The sequence below is a fragment of the Ictalurus furcatus genome, chromosome 11 (assembly GCF_023375685.1).
Source record: "Ictalurus furcatus strain D&B chromosome 11, Billie_1.0, whole genome shotgun sequence".
In the NCBI taxonomy this organism is placed as follows: domain Eukaryota; kingdom Metazoa; phylum Chordata; class Actinopteri; order Siluriformes; family Ictaluridae; genus Ictalurus; species Ictalurus furcatus.
In genome coordinates, this window is record NC_071265.1 from 17,767,753 (window position 1) to 17,785,801 (window position 18,049).

General features: G+C 40.0%; 1 protein-coding gene across 1 annotated transcript; it reads right to left on the reverse strand.

The window, feature by feature from the left end:
* Positions 1-200: 200 nt before the first annotated feature.
* On the reverse strand, positions 201-16,224 carry LOC128614477 (deoxynucleotidyltransferase terminal-interacting protein 1). The gene is made up of 13 exons (XM_053635780.1): positions 15,837-16,224; positions 14,072-14,142; positions 13,084-13,180; positions 12,905-13,003; positions 12,751-12,816; positions 11,289-11,345; positions 5,473-5,534; positions 5,338-5,383; positions 5,185-5,243; positions 4,332-4,392; positions 4,161-4,232; positions 4,026-4,081; positions 201-1,287 (listed from the first exon to the last, which is right to left on the reverse strand). The coding sequence occupies exons 1-13, from the start codon at positions 15,912-15,914 to the stop codon at positions 1,179-1,181; spliced, it is 933 nt and encodes a 310-aa protein (XP_053491755.1). The 5' UTR covers positions 15,915-16,224; the 3' UTR covers positions 201-1,178.
* Between the last annotated feature and the right edge of the window lie 1,825 nt (positions 16,225-18,049).

Here is an 18,049-nt window from a genome sequence, read left to right on the forward strand (position 1 = left end):
ACAGCCGAGCTTACCAAACAAACCGGGCAGGTCTTAACAAACCTGAAATGACGCACGTTTCAAAGCGTACAAACTGATTGGACGACGCGTTCACATGGGCGTGTCTATAACCGTCGATGACCATGCAGCAGAACAGACGGAAACGCGTTGCTTACATATGATAAAATGCTAAGTTTAAGAAAGGGGGAAAACAATTTCCACAGAATAGAACGACTTTATTTCGCACCACAAAACGAACTGAATTATTGTTTTGTTTTCAAAATAAGTTACATTTTCTCCATTTTCATTGTAAAACATGTATCTAAAACTAGGCACGTCACATCCTGTTCTTATTTCTCCACTATAAACAGTACACATCAGTCACATGTGGTACTTATTATGACTATACTACAATACAGCTATATCTGCAAAAGAAAAGTTTCCTTACCCTTTTAAAAAAGGAGGTTTAATGTAACTAAAAGAAAAAAAAAGATAGGTAAGAGTATGCAAAATAAATTCCATTTTTGTGTACATGACATTTGTGTACATGAAAACAACAACAGACATTCTCTGATATCCTGCAGAACCTGTCACAGCTTATCCGAAAGTATTTCTAGATGATAAAGATAAAGCGGGAAAAACTACTCCGACACAATATCAGTGAGTGCATATGTATGCAGACATCTTTTCATACAAAACCCATGTAAGAAAATACATATATACACAGATATTTAAAGCTACTTTTGTGATTAATGTGAAAAAAAAAAAAAGATTCTGTCTGATATCATCTTTAATAATACTGAGTTGTTAAACCCTAACTGTTCACACTTTTCCAGCATGTGGGTGCACACAAAGAGAAAATTGCTAAGCTTGATTGTAAGGTCAGGGTCTATTGTGTAATAAGAAACAAAAAGATTCACACAAGTTAAAATAATGGAAATGAGACTAAGCTTCTTTTCATTATCGGAACGTGTGCACGGCCTGGTCCCTTAAGTCTGCTTCTGAAAGGGTCAATTCTAACTACGGCTTTTAGGAATCGTATGGATCAGAGTAAGACTGCGGATATGGAATCAGTTTCCCATCCATTTATCAAGGAATATAGCTATTTAAAAGCAAGTTATATTATAGAAGACAGTGAGCTGATCTTGGATCAGCATTTGTACCCTAAAAATAGTTTATGGTGCCAAGCTCCCAATTCTTTAATCCTTCTCAGATCTCTGAGCTTCCATCGTCTTCTGCATCTTCTCTACCATCCAAACAGGCACCACGAAGGGCTTCAATTCATCCATCCTCAATTCAGGGCAGTCTCTAGGGATTTAAGAGAGGGACAAATATTCATTAGTTAATTTAACTAGATAAAATAATGTTTCGATTCATATCAATCATTGTTATGATGCTTAATCAATCAATTAATAGCATCTTCCTTCTTGTCAAAACGGCAAACGTCATAAAGCAAAATGTCTTGCAACACTGTAGAGGTTTTCATGGCACACTGAGGAAAATGTGCAAAACCCTATTTTAACCAGATTAGACTTACACCTGGGGTAATTCAATCATTTGCAGGTGCTACTGCCGGTGATTTTACCGTCATCCAGATAGATCATGTCAGCAATGTTCCTTCCTCCTTTTTTGACCAACTATGGTGGGGTCAGATAATTTTAGTCTAGTCCAGATAGACACTTCTTATTTTGCAGGCAGATGCTGCTTTTCGTCATAAGGAAATTTTATTTTATTTTTATTTTTTTACCACTGATCCTCACTATGTTTAGTTGCATAGCATGCATATCCAATATAAACAATTTCTGAATTGCAAAACCTTCATGCTATGGGCTAATCAAAGGGGCTGTTATCAAAATTGGGGCTAATCAAAGGTCAACTTATACAGAAGGCATAAAAGCACTTCATTTTAACACATTACACAATATCCTGCGACTTTTCTAGAAACAAAGGGATGAGCAGTTGTAATTTCTTAATTAACTTGAGATGGTTAGATGCTGCCAAATAAATCAGCAAGCAAACAGAATCCTCAATAATTGATCAAATAATGTTCTCTACATTCAAAGCACTAATGTTAAAGCATATAAAACAGCATATGACTGTGTGACTTAAACATCCGGATGTGTAGGATGTGAGAAATCTCAGTCTCGCTCGTCCAATTTTAATTTATTTGCAACCCAGACGCAAGAGTTTTATCACGGAGGAGATGTGTAAACAAAAAATTTATTACAAACTTTACAGGTAGACACTAATCCCATGCACATAGGGGTCTCGAGTCCCCAGGAACTCTATTTTAAATTTTCAGCCATGTCCTGTTTCTCTGGAGTATAAATATGCATGCATGTAAAATCCCTTAATCATCAATTATTACCATGGAGAAGACAAAGAATCTTCAACAAATAAAGAGACAGACAGCTGTCGACCTGTACAAATCGGGTCATATATAAAGCAGTAAAAAAAACACCATTAAGCACATTTAGGACCATAACAAAAAGTTTCACACGTTTAGATCAGTTGAAAATTTGCCAGGAATTGGATGCTGGGGCACACTGTCTCTCCATGTAGTGTGGATGGTGAAGGAGAGGAAGAAGAAAGAGGAAAAAAAAGAAAAAAGAGCCCACTGCACAGTTTAGCTGTTTCTTGCGGTTCTTACGTTTCAAAAAAAACTAGAACAGACCACTTTCTTAACAATAAGCTCACAAAATGCAGCCACTTGACCTTCACCAAGCACCATGAGAACTACAGTTGGCAGTGAGACCAATAAGAAAAGCACCTGGTACCTGCTGTAAAACACGGCGATGTATCAGTGTTTTGTGGCTGGTGGTTCAGGGGATTTCTTGTTAAATCCGCTAAGTACTAGCATATTTTGGCCCAAAACCTGGGGTGTTATTTTCAACTGTGTGTACGCATTATATTGTGCGTAAACCGTACATACATGTGTTTCTACACATCGAATGTGATTGAACAAGTTCATCTTGTGTGAGGATGTGCATATATTTAAGCACACACCTGACCATGTGTATGCAGAAACCCCTAGTGGTAGAAATGTGAAAATATGATAAGCTAATCATGAGGAGCTCCCATCCCACTTATTATTTGTCATGTAGGAATAACGGACAGAGTAATTACTGATTTCAGTGCTCACAACAAGGTGCTGATGAGTGACATGTGAAAGCTGAAGTAATATCATATAAAAAGTACATCTAAACATTGATTGGGATGATGCCTTGCTTGAAGCGTTGACACATGCCTTTAATTTTCTCATTTATAATTTAGTCTCGGCCAATTCCCACCCACCAGCCGGCTCTCCCCCTCATACGACAGCTGCAACGCGCCAGAGTCATATCTCCCTGCAGTTTTCACCTGGTTCCTACTGAAGCTAAGCAGGGTTGAACCTGGCCAGTACCTGGATGGGAGACCTCCTGGGGAAAACTGAGGTCGCTGCTTGAAGTGATATTAGTGAGGCCAGCAGGGGGGTGTTCAACCGGTGGTCTATGTGGGTCCTAATGACAGCACTGTTAAACCGAGGTCCTGACTCTGTGGTCATTAAAAATCCCAGGACACTTATAAAAGAGTAGGGATATAACCCCATTGTCCTGGAGAAATTACCCCATTGTCCCTTCTCTATCATGGCTCCCTAATAATCCCCCCATCACTGAATGGGATACATCACATTCTCCTCTCCACTAATAGCTGGTATTTGGTGGGCATTCTGGCACACGGTGGCTGCTTTCGCATCATCCAGGTGGATGATGCACACTAGAGGTGGTTGAGGAGATCCCCCCACTATATAAATGTAACTGTATGTTCTTGAACTGTTGCTCATGCTGAGTCACATGGTGGTGTTCTTTTTAGATATTAATTTTTACAAATGTTTATGATGAGTACCAATAATTGCCTTTAAATGCTCAATTATGTCACTTGTATTACTTAACGGTGGATATTGTTTGGATTTGTGGGATCATACAAGTAGAGAAACAATTATTACTTTAAGAAAATAAATAAATAAAGGCAGGGACCCTGTAAAGGGTTTATTAGTATTAACTTACTTGTATTCTTCACTTAGGGCAAGGTCTTGGATGTCCTCTTCAATAAGCAGATATGCCTAAAAACATTAAGTCCATTAATTAATTAATTATTATCACATTTAACTTTACATACAGTATGTGCACACAGATTCTTACCATCTTTCCACCTGTGGCTCTCATGTGCTGCCTCTCTGCAAGCCATTGCTTATCCTGAGCATCAGCAGCATACTGAAACACAGACACGCTTTCAGCATTTAAAATTCTTTTTTTTTTTATTAACAATGCAGAAGCGATAACACTCACTGAGAACACAGCCAGTCACAATACCTTGAAGAGGTCTGCATGTTTAATATAGATCCTTCCCCTGGTGCCTCCCATCCCCAAGGCCCTGAAATTAAAATTAGTATTCGTTTTATTTGCCATGCAGCCAACCAAAACAGTGAATTATACACATGATCCATGGAATCCCATTACAGTGAACAAGTAATGTGTGGTGGACTGTGAAAACCCTTTAAATGGTGAAATTTGTTTTTAAAGCTGAATTGTCCAAGTATATTATAGACAGAAAAATCCCATTTACGCCAAGGCCTGATCTTTCTTTTTTGTCGTTGTTGTTGTCTTTTCGGCTGTTTGTCTGAATTCAGTTTCACAGTTTCAACACTCTTGGAGGAATCTCACACACTCACATACTGGACATCCACAACTGGTTAGTGTCATGTAGAGTAAGTGGCCTGCACTTATATAGTGCTTTTTACCCTTAGTGGTTCTCAAAGGCACATTGTTTCTCATTCACTCACTCAGACACCAATTACAGCAGAGCTGTCACGCATGCCATCAGGAGTAACTTGGGGTTCAGCGTCTTGCCCAACAACACTTCGGCACGTGGGCCGGGAATTGAACCACCAACCCTATGATTAGTGGACAACCTGCTCTACCACCTGTGCCACAGCTGCCCAAGTGTAATCCACTTTTCCCACAACACATTTATGATCTCTTGGAATCCTGGTCACAGTTGCCTGTGCCATACATAGACAACGTTTTAGTTAGTTAGTTAGATAGATAGATAGATAGATACATAGATAGATAGATAGATAGATACATACATACATAAGGCATATATATAACTATTTTTAAAAAATACATGCGTTCAGTCATGAGGATTTTCAGTAAACAAACTTACTTGTTCGCCCTGGATCCTAAAACAAAAGTGCTTTTTTCATTCAGCCGGGCAGGATCCCACTGCAAAAGTGAAGCCCAAATTTAAAAGGCGTCAATTGTATGATAATACACAGCCTACAGCTATGTAGTTTAAAGGGTAATACCATCATTTTACCTTTGGTCCTTCTCGTTTTATGGGCTCAGTTATTTTAGGCTTCATCCTACAGAAAATAAAGTAACATTTCTGAGATAAAAAAAAAACAACTCAACATACTTTTTTACCGTCCTTAACATCATGTACAATACTTACGGAGCACTGTATGGTATAGTTCTGTCATAAGGTAGAGTGGGCAGAGGGGGACGTCCTTTCCTCTAAACAAAAGATCACCAAAAAGGTGTCAGTAAATATTCAAACAAAAATAAAAATACTAAGCAAATTTTCGGCAATGTGATGGGAACAAAAATATCAGAGGTTTTTTTTGTGTGATCAGAGATCTTCTGAAAACAATTAGCCAACAGTGGATATACAGTGAGGGAAAAAAGTATTTGATCCCCTGCTGATTTTGTACGTTTGCCCACTGACAAAGAAATGATTAGTCTATAATTTTAATGGTAAATTTATTTGAACAGTGAGAGACAGAATAACAACAAAAAAAATCAGAAAAACACGTCAAAAATGTTATAAATTGATTTGCATTTTAATGAGGGAAATATGTATTTGACCCCTCTGCAAAACATGACTTAGTACTTGGTGGCAAAACCCTTGTTGGCAATCACAGAGGTCAGACGTTTCTTGTAGTTGGCCACCAGGTTTGCACACATCTCAGGAGGGATTTTGTCCTACTCCTCTTTGCAGATCTTCTCCAAGTCATTAAGGTTTCGAGGCTGACGTTTGGCAACTCGAACCATCAGCTCCCTCCACAGATTTTCTATGGAATTAAGGTCTGGAGACTGGCTAGGCCACTCCAGGACCTTAATGTGCTTCTTCTTGAGCCACTCCTTTGTTGCCTTGGCCGTGTGTTTTGGGTCACTGTCATACTGGAATACCCATCCACGACCCATTTTCAATGCCCTGGCTGAGGGAAGGAGGTTCTCACCCAAGATTTGACGGTACATGGCCCCGTCCATCGTCCCTTTGATTCGGTGAAGTTGTCCTGTCCCCTTAGCAGAAAAACACCCCCAAAGCATAATGTTTCCACCTCCATGTTTGACGGTGGGGATGGTGTTCTTGGGGTCATAGGCAGCATGCCTCCTCCTCCAAACACGGCGAGTTGAGGGGATGGCAAAGAGCTCCATTTTGGTCTCATCTGACCACAACACTTTCACCCAGCTGTCCTCTGAATCATTCAGATGTTCACTGGCAAACTTCAGACGGGCATGTATATGTGCTTTCTTGAGCAGGGGGACCTTGCGGGCGCTGCAGGATTTCAGTCCTTCACGGCGTAGTGTGTTACCAATTGTTTTCTTGGTGACTATGGTCCCAGCTGCCTTGAGATCATTGACAAGATCCTCCCGTGTAGTTCTGGGCTGATTCCTCACTGTTCTCATGATCATTGCAACTCCACGAGGTGAGATCTTGCATGGAGCCCCAGGCCGAGGGAGACTGACAATTCTTTTGTGTTTCTTCCATTTGCAAATAATCGCACCAACTGTTGTCACCTTCTCACCAAGGTGCTTGGCAATGGTCTTGTAGCCCATTCCAGACTTGTGTAGGTCTAAAATCTTGTCCCTGACATCCTTGGAGGGCTCTTTGGTCTTGGCCATGGTGGAGAGTTTGGAATCCGATTGATTGATTACTTCTGTGGACAGCTGTCTTTTATACAGGTAACAAGCTGAGATTAGGAGCACTCCCTTTAAGAGTGTGCTCCTAATCTCAGCTTGTTACCTGTATAAAAGACACCTGGGAGCCAGAAATCTTTCTGACTGAGAGGGGGTCAAATACTTATTTCACTCATTAAAATGCAAATCAATTTATAACATTTTTGACATGCGTTTTTCTGGATTTTTTTGTTATTCTGTCTCTCACTGTTCAAAAAAATCTACCATTAAAATTACAGACTGATCATTTCTTTGTCAGTGGGCAAACGTACAAAATCAGCAGGGGATCAAATACTTTTTTCCCCTCACTGTAAAAAGTCTACACACCCCTGTTAAAATGGCAGGTTTTTGTGATGTAAAAAAATAAAATAAAAACAAGATAAATCATGTCAGAAACTTTATACCTATTCACTTTAAATTAACCTATTTTTTATTAAGTAAAAACCAATAAGAATCATGGGGGGGGGGGGTGTACAATAACCTGGTTGCACAAGTGTACACACCCTTTTATAATTGGGAATGTGGTAGGGTTCAGAATAACCAATTACATTCAAACTCATGTTAAATACTAATTAGTATACACCTGCCATCAATTAAAATGACTGATTAACCCCAAATGAAGTCCAGCTGTTCCTATAGAATTTTCCTGACATCTTCTTGGTAACATCCAACTGGAAAAGCCCTGGGCCACAACGAGTGTACAAGGCAGGTACAGGATCTCATTGTTGAAAAATATCAATCGGGAGGAGGAGGAGAAAAATAATAAAATAAATAAAAATTTTACACACATATTTTATATATATATATATATATATATATATATATATATATATATATATATATATATATATATATATATACACACACATACACATATACATACATACATACATACATACATACACACACACGTGTATATATCTCTACAGTATCTTACAAAAGTGAGTACACCCCTCACATTTTTGTAAATATTTGATTATATCTTTTCATGTGACAACACTGAAGAAATGACACTTTGCTACAATGTAAAGTAGTGAGTGTACAGCTTGTGTAACAGTAGCTGCGTTTACATGGACAACAATAATCCACTCTTAATCCGATTAAGACCATACTCTAATTACGAAACTACCATGTAAACAGCAATTTTTACTTACCTCAATCTAATTAAGGTCATAATCGAAGTAAGCAATAATCTAATTAAGACAGGTGGAGTACTCCTGTTTTAGTCGCATTATGGACGTGTAGTAGTGACATGTAAACACCTTAATCACATTATGAACGTCGTGTGGGAGTTTTCACCGCATTTTGCGACAGGACACAATCACACACGGCAGTTTTACGTTTTACGGCAAACAAGAGAGTTCGGCTGTGTCCCAAATCGCATACTTTCCTACTATAGGCCTGTAGTGGGGAAAAATACATGTATCTCGGCTACTATATAGACAGTAACTACGCGATTTGGGACACACCCACCGCTTCAAGCAGTTGTCTATTAGCACGTATAGCATGACAAATAATTAACTGCACTTAAAGCGTTCGTAAAAAAAATAAATAAAAACACCCAAAACTGTATACGGTACCATAACGAAGACGAACTGTATGTTGATACGTGAAATTCTGGAGGGACCTCGGACGGCGTGGCGCGGTGACGTAATGACGCGGGCTGTTAATCTAATTATGTTCTAAAACATGTAAAACGGGAACATGACAGGAGTATTATAAAAGCGATTCATGTAAACACCTTAATCACATTATTATCTTACTCAGATTAAGGTCAATAATTAGATTACTGCTGTCCCCTCAAAATAACTCAACACACAGCCATTAATGTCTAAACTGCTGGCAACAAAAGTGAGTACACCCCTAAGTGAAAATGTCCAAATTGTTCCCAAAGTGTCAATATTTTGTGTGGCCACCATTATTTTCCAGCACTGCCTGAACTCTTGGGCATAGAGTTCACCAGAGCTTCACAGGTTGCCACTGGAGTCCTCTTCCACTCCTCCCTGATGACATCACGGAGCTGGTGGATGTTAGAAACCTTGTGCTCCTCCACCATCCGTTTGAGGATGCCCCACGGATGCTCAATAGGGTTTAGGTCTGGAGACATGCTTGGCCAGTCCATCACCTTCACCCTCAGCTTCTTTAGCAAGGCAGTGGTCATCTTGGAGGTGTGTTTGGGGTCATGCTGGAATACTGCCCTGCAGCCCAGTCTCTGCTTCAGTATGTCACAGTACATGTTGGCATTCGTGGTTCCCTCAATGAACTGTAGCTCCCCAGTGCCGGCAGCACTCATGCAGCCCCAGACCATGACACTCCCACCACCATGTATGACTGTAGGCAAGACACACTTGTCTTTGAACTCCTCACCTGGTTGCCGCCACACACGCTTGACACCATCTGAACCAAATACGTTTATCTTGGTCTCATCAGACCACAGGACATGGTTCCAGTAATTCATGTCCTTAGTCTGCTTGTCTTCAGCAAACTGTTTGCGGCCTTCTTGTGCAGCTCAGTGTCAGGGTCTTGGCAATCTTCTTATGGCCTAGGCCATCTTTATGTAGAGCAACAGTTCTTTTTTTCAGATTCTCAGAGTTCTTTGCCATGAGGTGCCATGTTGAACTTCCAGTGACCAGGATGAGGGAGTGTGAGAGCGATGACACCAAATTTAACACACCTGCTCCCCATTCACACCTGAGACCTTGTAACACTAACAAGTCACATGACACCGGGGAGGGAAAATGACTAATTGGGCCCAATTTGGACATTTTCACTTAGGGATGTACTCACTTTTGTTGCCAGCGGTTTAGATATTAATGGCTGTGTGTTGAGTTATTGAGTGGACAGCAAATTTACACTGTTACACAAGCTGTACACTCACTACTTTACATTGTAGCAAAGTGTCATTTCTTCAGTGTTGTCACATGAAAAGATATAATCAAATAGTTGCAAAAATGTGAGGGGTGTACTCACTTTTGTGAGATACTGTGTGTGTGTATATTATTTATATATATATATATATATATATATATTATATATATATATATATATATTATATATATACACACACACACACACACACACACACGCGCACACACACACACACACACACAATTCCAGGGCATTGGATATACCATGGAACACTGTAAATACAATAATCAACAAATGGATAAAATAATGCATGACAGTGACACTACTAAAAACAGGACCTCCCTCTAAAATTGATGAGAAGACCAGGAAAAAACTGGCCAGGGAGGCTGCCAAGAGGCCTACAGCAACATTAAAATATCCAGAATTCTTCATATCTCTGGGCTATGGGGTAGGGTGGCAAGACAGAAGCCTTTTTTTAACCAAAAAATGTATAAATAATATATCCAATCTCCCAAAACCATGTGGAATAATGTGTTATGGTCTGATGAGACCAAAGATTAATTTTTGGCCAGAATACCAAAAGATATGTTTGGCACAAAATACACAGCACATCAACAAAAGACCACCGTCCCCACGGGGAAGCCTGGTGGTGGCATCATCATACTTTGGGCTGTTTTTCTTCAGCTGGAACTGGGGCTTTAATCAGGGTGGCGGGAATAATAAATAGCTCCAATTTTGGTGCAAAACCTGCAAAAAAAGGCTTCTGCTAAAACACTTAAGCTGAAGAGGAACATAACATAACAACCCAAAACAAACCTCCAGATCAACAAAGGAATGGCTTAACCAAAACAGGCTTAAGGTTTTGGAATGGCCCAGCCAGAGTCCAGACCTAAATCCAATCAAAAATCTGTGGGGTGACCTGAAGAGGGCTGTGCACAGGAGATACCCAGCAAAATTCACAGCGTTTAGAATGCTTTTGCAAGGAATAATGGCAAAATACTACTAAATCAAGATGTGCCAAACTGACTGACTCTTACTCAAAAAGATTAAATGCTGTGATAAAATCTAAAGGTGCTTAAACTAAGTATTAGTTTAGGGGTGTACAACCAGGTTATTGTGTATTTTTTATTTTTCCACTTTTTTTCCCATAAAATGATTCTTATTGTCTTTCACTTCAATTAATAGGCTAAAATTTCAAAAGGTTCTGGCATGATTTATCTTGGTTTAATTTTTTACACCACAAAAACCTGCCATTTTAACAGGGGTGTGACTTTAGAGCCACTGTAGGTCCTGATTTCACAATGCAAAGTTATTGGAACAGGAAGGAACAACAACAATTACATATGCCTTTTTGTGTAACAGCTTTTTTTTATAGATGTATATATATTTTAAGTGGGGACCTACACAATAATAATAATTATTAATAAGTTATTCATTTACCTTTTTAGGGACTGGGCTTCCTCTTTGGCTGGAATCATCATCCATCTGCCGTGAGCGCTGCAGAATGAAAACTTTTAGTGATACTGGACCAAAGAACTTGGAGGTTTAAATTCCAAGTTTAGACATAACAACAAACAAATTCATGTTATTATTATACTATCATTACACTTGACAATCACAGAGTGGTATATAAACACACCAACATATTCTGTCGAAAAAAAGATAATTATATGAAGAGAGGACTGCAAAAACCTGTCGGATGTCACTGTGGCTGAATTCTGGAAAACTTCAGATTTTGACCAAAAGTGAGTTCCAAAATAACAAAGCAGTCATGTTCTAACCTCGTCTTGGCTGTAAAAATCAGTGTTATTACAAGCCAGTTTAATAAACACAACAGTAAATGCAGTCAGGTTGCCTAAAGATGTCGAAATGCTCGCTAGCCAACTCTCCTTTTCTCATGACAAGTTAGTGGACAGTCACACGCCACAGCAAAATGGACACAAGCCTAATTAATTTAAATTTGTGACCAGATACCGGATATCAAAATGTCCGTAATGCCCTCGCACAGAGACGAATGCTTACACACACTGTGCAGATGACAGACAAAGTTTGTAAAATGTTTAAATGACCTAATAAAAAGAAATGGAATTAATTAGGGATAATTTCTCCACCGATCTTAGCATGATTTCAAATGAGGCTGATGTTTAAATGCTGCGAGTGACTTTTACCTCAGGCGATGAGGCAGATGCTAACGTGGATGATACTGATCATCAAAGTCCCTTTTTTTCTGATTGTTGCAGCCAAAAATGCGTAATTTTTCCTGCAGCTTTTTTTTCCAAAATTTGCGATGCAGCTTGGAGTTTGCGTTTGTTTGTTGTTTTTTTTTGTTGCAGAAAACTACTTAGATTGGTGAAATTGTAATTGCACAGTCTTTCACAGTGATGTCTGTTGGTAAAGAAGACCTTTTAGTTGTACTCATGTTTGACACACGTGAACAGAAGAGGGCTTTGGCTGAATGTGTGTTGTGATGACATCACATGACGCGTCTTGGCCCAAATCTGTGGAAAATCTGTTGTCATTTTGAAAAATTGTTAGTTCCTCAGAATATTTGCTTAATTTTGCGTTCATAATCCTGCAGGGACTGATTTCCCATTGTAAGCTTACAATTCTTTCAAATTTGGCAGAAATGCTGTTTTTCCATAAGTCTATTAGGCTGTACATGTAGAGGTGGGGCATCTTTCAGTGAAACCTCAACGGAATATTTAATTGACTCCATTTTCTCTTTTAAATGAAACAACTTTCCTTCTGCTAGAGATAGAAAAGGGAAGCACTTCAGTTCAGGAAACCATGCAGTTCACAGAACTATTCTATTCTATTTAGTAGAAAATGCCTACATTTGACCACATGAAGGGTTTTCCCAGACCACCACACACATATTCAGACACAACTGACTGATCCTTACCTTTATAGAGGGATCAAAAAGAGGTCTTTGAGCAGTTTTCTCTGCATCAGGAAAGAGCTGTTTGGCCTAGATGTAAGAAAGATTTTCACATGCTCAACGAATACGCCTTCTTCTTACATTTCAAACATAGTTTGTATACGTGTATCTTACTTACATGCTCCAAGCAGTTTCGGCACGCCTCTTTGATGAGCTGATCCGTCTGTACATCCTCCCCTACATTCTCCTTCACATTGCTTGCTGCCTTCTCAAAAAACTGTGCAAAGAAAGTACAGTCAATAATCACTACCATCACAACTGGATTTCTTCATCGTGATGCAGACTTACCTCACTTACCTTCATATATTTTTTAAAGACTGCCAAAATGTCATCGTTGAAGCTGGGCTGCAGCACGGTTCTCAAGAGGTCCATGGAAATGACGGGATCTGTATAACTAGCAGCCACACAGAGATGGATTACTGACGGTGACTACATTTACATGGACAGCAGTAATCGAATTATTGACCTTATTCTGAATAAGACAATATTCTGATTAAGGTGTTTACGTGAGTTTCTTTTAGAATACTCCTTTCATGTTCCTGTTTTACATGTTATAAACATCGATCGATTAACAGCACACGTCATTACGTCACCGCGCCACGCCGTCCGACATCCCTCCAGAATTTCACGTATCAACATACAGTTTGTCTTCGTTATGGTACCGTATACACTTTCGGGTGTTTTTATTTAATTTTTTTACGAACGCTTCAAGTGCAGTTAATTATTTGTCATGTTGTACGTGCAAATAGACGACTGCTCGAAGCCGTGGGCTGCGTCTCAAACCGCGTACTTACTGAGATACATGTATCTCACTTCCTACTATATAGTAGGTAAGTACGTGGTTTGGGACACAGCCGTGCTCTCTTTGGTTGTAACGGTTGAGCACTGCCGTGTGTGAACGTGTCCTGTCGCAAAATGTGGTGAAAACTCTCACACGATGTTAATAGTGTGATTAAGGTGTGTACATGTCTATAATACACCTCGATAATGCGACTAAAACAAGAATACTCCACATGTCTTAATTCGATTTGTGTTTACTTCGAGTATGACTTTAATCGGATTAAGGTAATAAAAAAAAATCGCTGTTTACATGCTAGTTTCTTAATCAGAGTATCGTCTTAATATTGGATTATTGTTGTCCATGTAAACGTACTGACTGACTAAGCATTAGGCACAAATACCAGACATCATGCCTTTGTGCAGTTTATAGCTAGACGTCAAGACGCCTTAAAGTATCTGGAAGACATAGCAACCTATGGACTAAAATAAGTACATTCAGAGTTACCTTATGGCCATCTGTGAGCGTCTACCCCTGCGCTGAACCTGTCTGTGCTTGATCATGATGTTCCAAGGGTTCTAGTGTACAAGGGGGAAAAAAATGTTAGCAAATGTCAAAGAAAAGACATGCAGACAAATCGGTGACCAAAGACAACAAAGGACTGCACAGAAACCGAGTTGGAAAAGCTTGTAATAAATTACAAGTGGCAAAAGATGCCACTTATCAGATTCTTTACAGCTAATGGGATTTAAACTTTTTGTAGCCAGAAACCGCTTTAACTGTAACATAAATTCCACACACCTCCTAATACAGATAATTTCACAAATTCTACTTAAACGCATACTATAATATTTTGTCCATTTCCATTTCTGAACTTTCCCCTGAGAGAAGACATATGGTCCAAAATTACTTATAGGCATATTTATTTATTTATGGGATGTCCCAAAAGTGTCGATACATAGGGTATAGCACCACGTCAGCTGTGCCTTCATCAATGCATGTTCATCATGTTCATAGTCATCCATTTCTCGGTTGGTCCGTGACGCTTCCAGTCTTTTGGAATTTGCTAATAAGTTTTCACTAGAGTGTCGTGTGTGAGGTGCTCGCCACGTTTCCTGTTAAAGTCCAACACAACCTTCCGACAGCTTCCCGATCCAGCCATGAGAATGATATATATTCCTCCTTCATCAAAGGCATTCTTAAAGACTATTTGAAAAAAAATATTTTATACACACACACACACACACACACACACACACACATACATACACATATATATATTATATATATATATATATATATATATATATATATATATATATATATACACACACACACACACACATGTATATACATATATATATATATACACATATATATATATATATATATATAGAGAGAGAGAGAGAGAGAGAGAGAGAGAGAGACAGAGAGAGAGACAGATAGACAGACAGACAGAGACAGAGATAGACAGAAAGACAGAGAGAGAGAAAGAGAGACAGATGGACAGAGAGAGAGACAAACAGACAGACAGAGAGACACAGACTTTTTGCTAAAAATAAATAAATAAAGTGTTAATTTCCCCTATGTGCCCTGCGATGGATTGGCACCGTGTCCAGGGTGTACCCGCCTTGTGCCCCATGCTCCCTGGGATAGTCTCCAGGTTCCCCATGACCTTGAAAAGGATAAAGCGGTATAGAAGATGGATGGAATTTCCCCTATGTATGGAGACACATTTGGGACACCCTGTAGTTTGATAACGGTGGATTGTGATTTCCACTACTGTACCTAAAAAAAACAATAAATAAATCAATAACTCAATAAAACCCAGAATAGATATGCCTCCCCACTTTGAGAAGCACTGCTGTACATGAATATAAAGTTTGTGGAAGAAGAGCTTATGAAGTGCTTGAGGCAAAAAACAGCAGTGTGATTCAGCCCAGTTTGACTCACTGTACAGGAAGTGACACACACACACACACACACACACACACACACACACTACTGTTAAACACCGCTTAAAACGGCGTACTTCCATACTAACTAGTACGCGTTAGGCTTAACTAGTTCAATACTATACTAAAACTAGCGCACTAAACAGTATGCAGCTTTGGATGGAACCAAACTGTGAGCGAATCCTTTCACACGTAGAATGGTGGTTTAATGGCTCAATAACCGTTAAAAGACTTAGTAAAATAATGCAGAGAGACGCAGAGAGAGAGAGAGCGAAAGAAAGAGTGAAAGAGAGAAATCCCCCCGGGGGGTGACTCACCATGGACTGAACCTGCTGCTGCTCACCAGCGTCCTGCTGAAGCCACTCTCTGCGTCCCTCACTCCTGTGCGCTCCCATTACTACACCGTGTACTGCTTCAACTTCACTCAACGGCTATTTCTCTTGTTTCAGCGCCGAAACAACAGGGTCGAGAGAGTTCCGGCTCCAATCTCTATCTAGTTTAATACGAGCTGACAGCGAGCAAGAGCAGATGACTCCACTGAACCAACCGTTTGACGTTATTCCGCTGTGCAGTTATAACCAATTGTGCCACATTGTTAAAATACACTGAATTAGTTATTAAATCGTGTTCACGTAGAACTTCCCTAGAAGTGTCTTTCTTTCCTCGAGCGAGACCCCCCCCCCAAAATTTCTAGTCTGTTCTCGGTAGTAAAATGACTTCAAATAATCAATTTCCGGTTACACGGTGGTGTCTTTCAAAGTAAAAGTCTGCGCATGCGCCGACATGTCTAGGCCGTGCCTAAACGATGAGATTATTTGTCCCAGCTATTCCGCCATTACAGTAGAGGCATTTCCAGTGCAGCTTGAGAGAAACTCAGACTGGAGAAACCAAGGATTGAGAACTATACACCAATCAGCCATAACATTAAAACCACCTGTCTAATATTGTGTAGGTCCCCCTTGTGCCACCAAAACAGAATTGACCTGTCGAGGCATGGACTCCACAGGACCGCTGAAGGTGTGCTGTGGTATCTGGCACCAAGACATTAACAGCAAAACTTTTAAGTTCTGTAAATTGCGATGTGGGGCATCTATGGATCAGACTGTTTTGTCCAGCACGTCCCACAGATGCTCGATCGGATTGAGATCTGGGGAATTTGGAGGCCGAGTCAACACCTTGGACTCTTCGTCATGTTCTTCAAACCATTCCTGAGCAATTTTTGCAGTGTGGCACGGTGGATCATCCTGCTGAAATGGCCATCCACTGTCATTAAGGAATTCCGTTGCCATGACGTGTACTTGGTTTGCAACAATGTTTAGGTCGGTGGTACGTGTCAAAATAACATCCACATGAATGCCAGGACCCAAGGTTTTCCAGCAGAACATTGCCCAGAGCATTACACTACCTCCGCAGGCTTGCCTTCTTCCCATAGTGCATCCTGGTGCCATCTCTTCCCCAGGTAAGTGGTGCGCATGCACCCAACCATCCACATGATGTAAAAGAAAACATGATTCAGCGGACCAGGCCACCTTCTTCCATAGTCCAGTTCTGATGCTCAAATGCTCATTGTAGGTGTTTTCGGTGGTGTACAGGGCATGGTGTGCATGGGCACTCTGACCGGTCTGCAGCTACTCAGCCCCATACACAGCAAGCTGCTTTGCATTGTGTTCTGACACCTTTCTATCATAACCAGCATTAACTTATTCAGCAATTTGTGCTACAGTAGCTCTTCTGTGGGATCGGACCAGACGGGCTAGCCTTCGCTCACCCCACACTTAAATGAGTCTTGGGTGCCCATGACCATGTCGCCAGTTCACCAGTTGTCCTTCCTTGGACCACTTTTGGTAGGTACAGATCACTGCATACCGGAAACACCCCACAAGACCTGCAGTTTTGGAGATGCTCTGACCCAGTCGTCTAGCCATCACAATTTGGCCCTTGTCAAAGTCGCTTAGATCCTTACGCTTGCCCATTTTTCCTGCTTCCAACACATTGAGAACTGACTGTTCACTTGCTGCCTAATATATATCCCACCCTTTGACAGGTGCCACTGTAACAAGATAATCAAAGTTATTCACGTAACCCGTCAGTGGTTTTAATGTAAAAGCTGATCAGTGTATGTAGCTTTTAAATAGTAAGTGAAACTGACTGTAACCACAAAATGAGGAACCATAATATGCCTGCAAAATTGTAATGCTTTCTAATGGTGCAATCTGGCAACTATATACTTTAAGAGCATGAAGAAAAATACCTAAAAGTAATGTACTCTAGGTTCTTCAAGCTTCCTCATCTACAATAAATACATTAAAAACCTACAAAGGTTTGGATTTTTATCCACACCTCGTTTCGACAGCATTTAGTAAGAACAAAACTAAGTTGCATACATTCATCCTGATTCAAAAGACTAATAATAATTTCCTGGAACAGGAAACTGATGACTAAAGCTGGAACATTATTAGTTGTGCATTGACTGTTAAAGCATCGGTAGTTCTTTACCTCCAAAACAATGAAAGTAACAAAAGACATGATA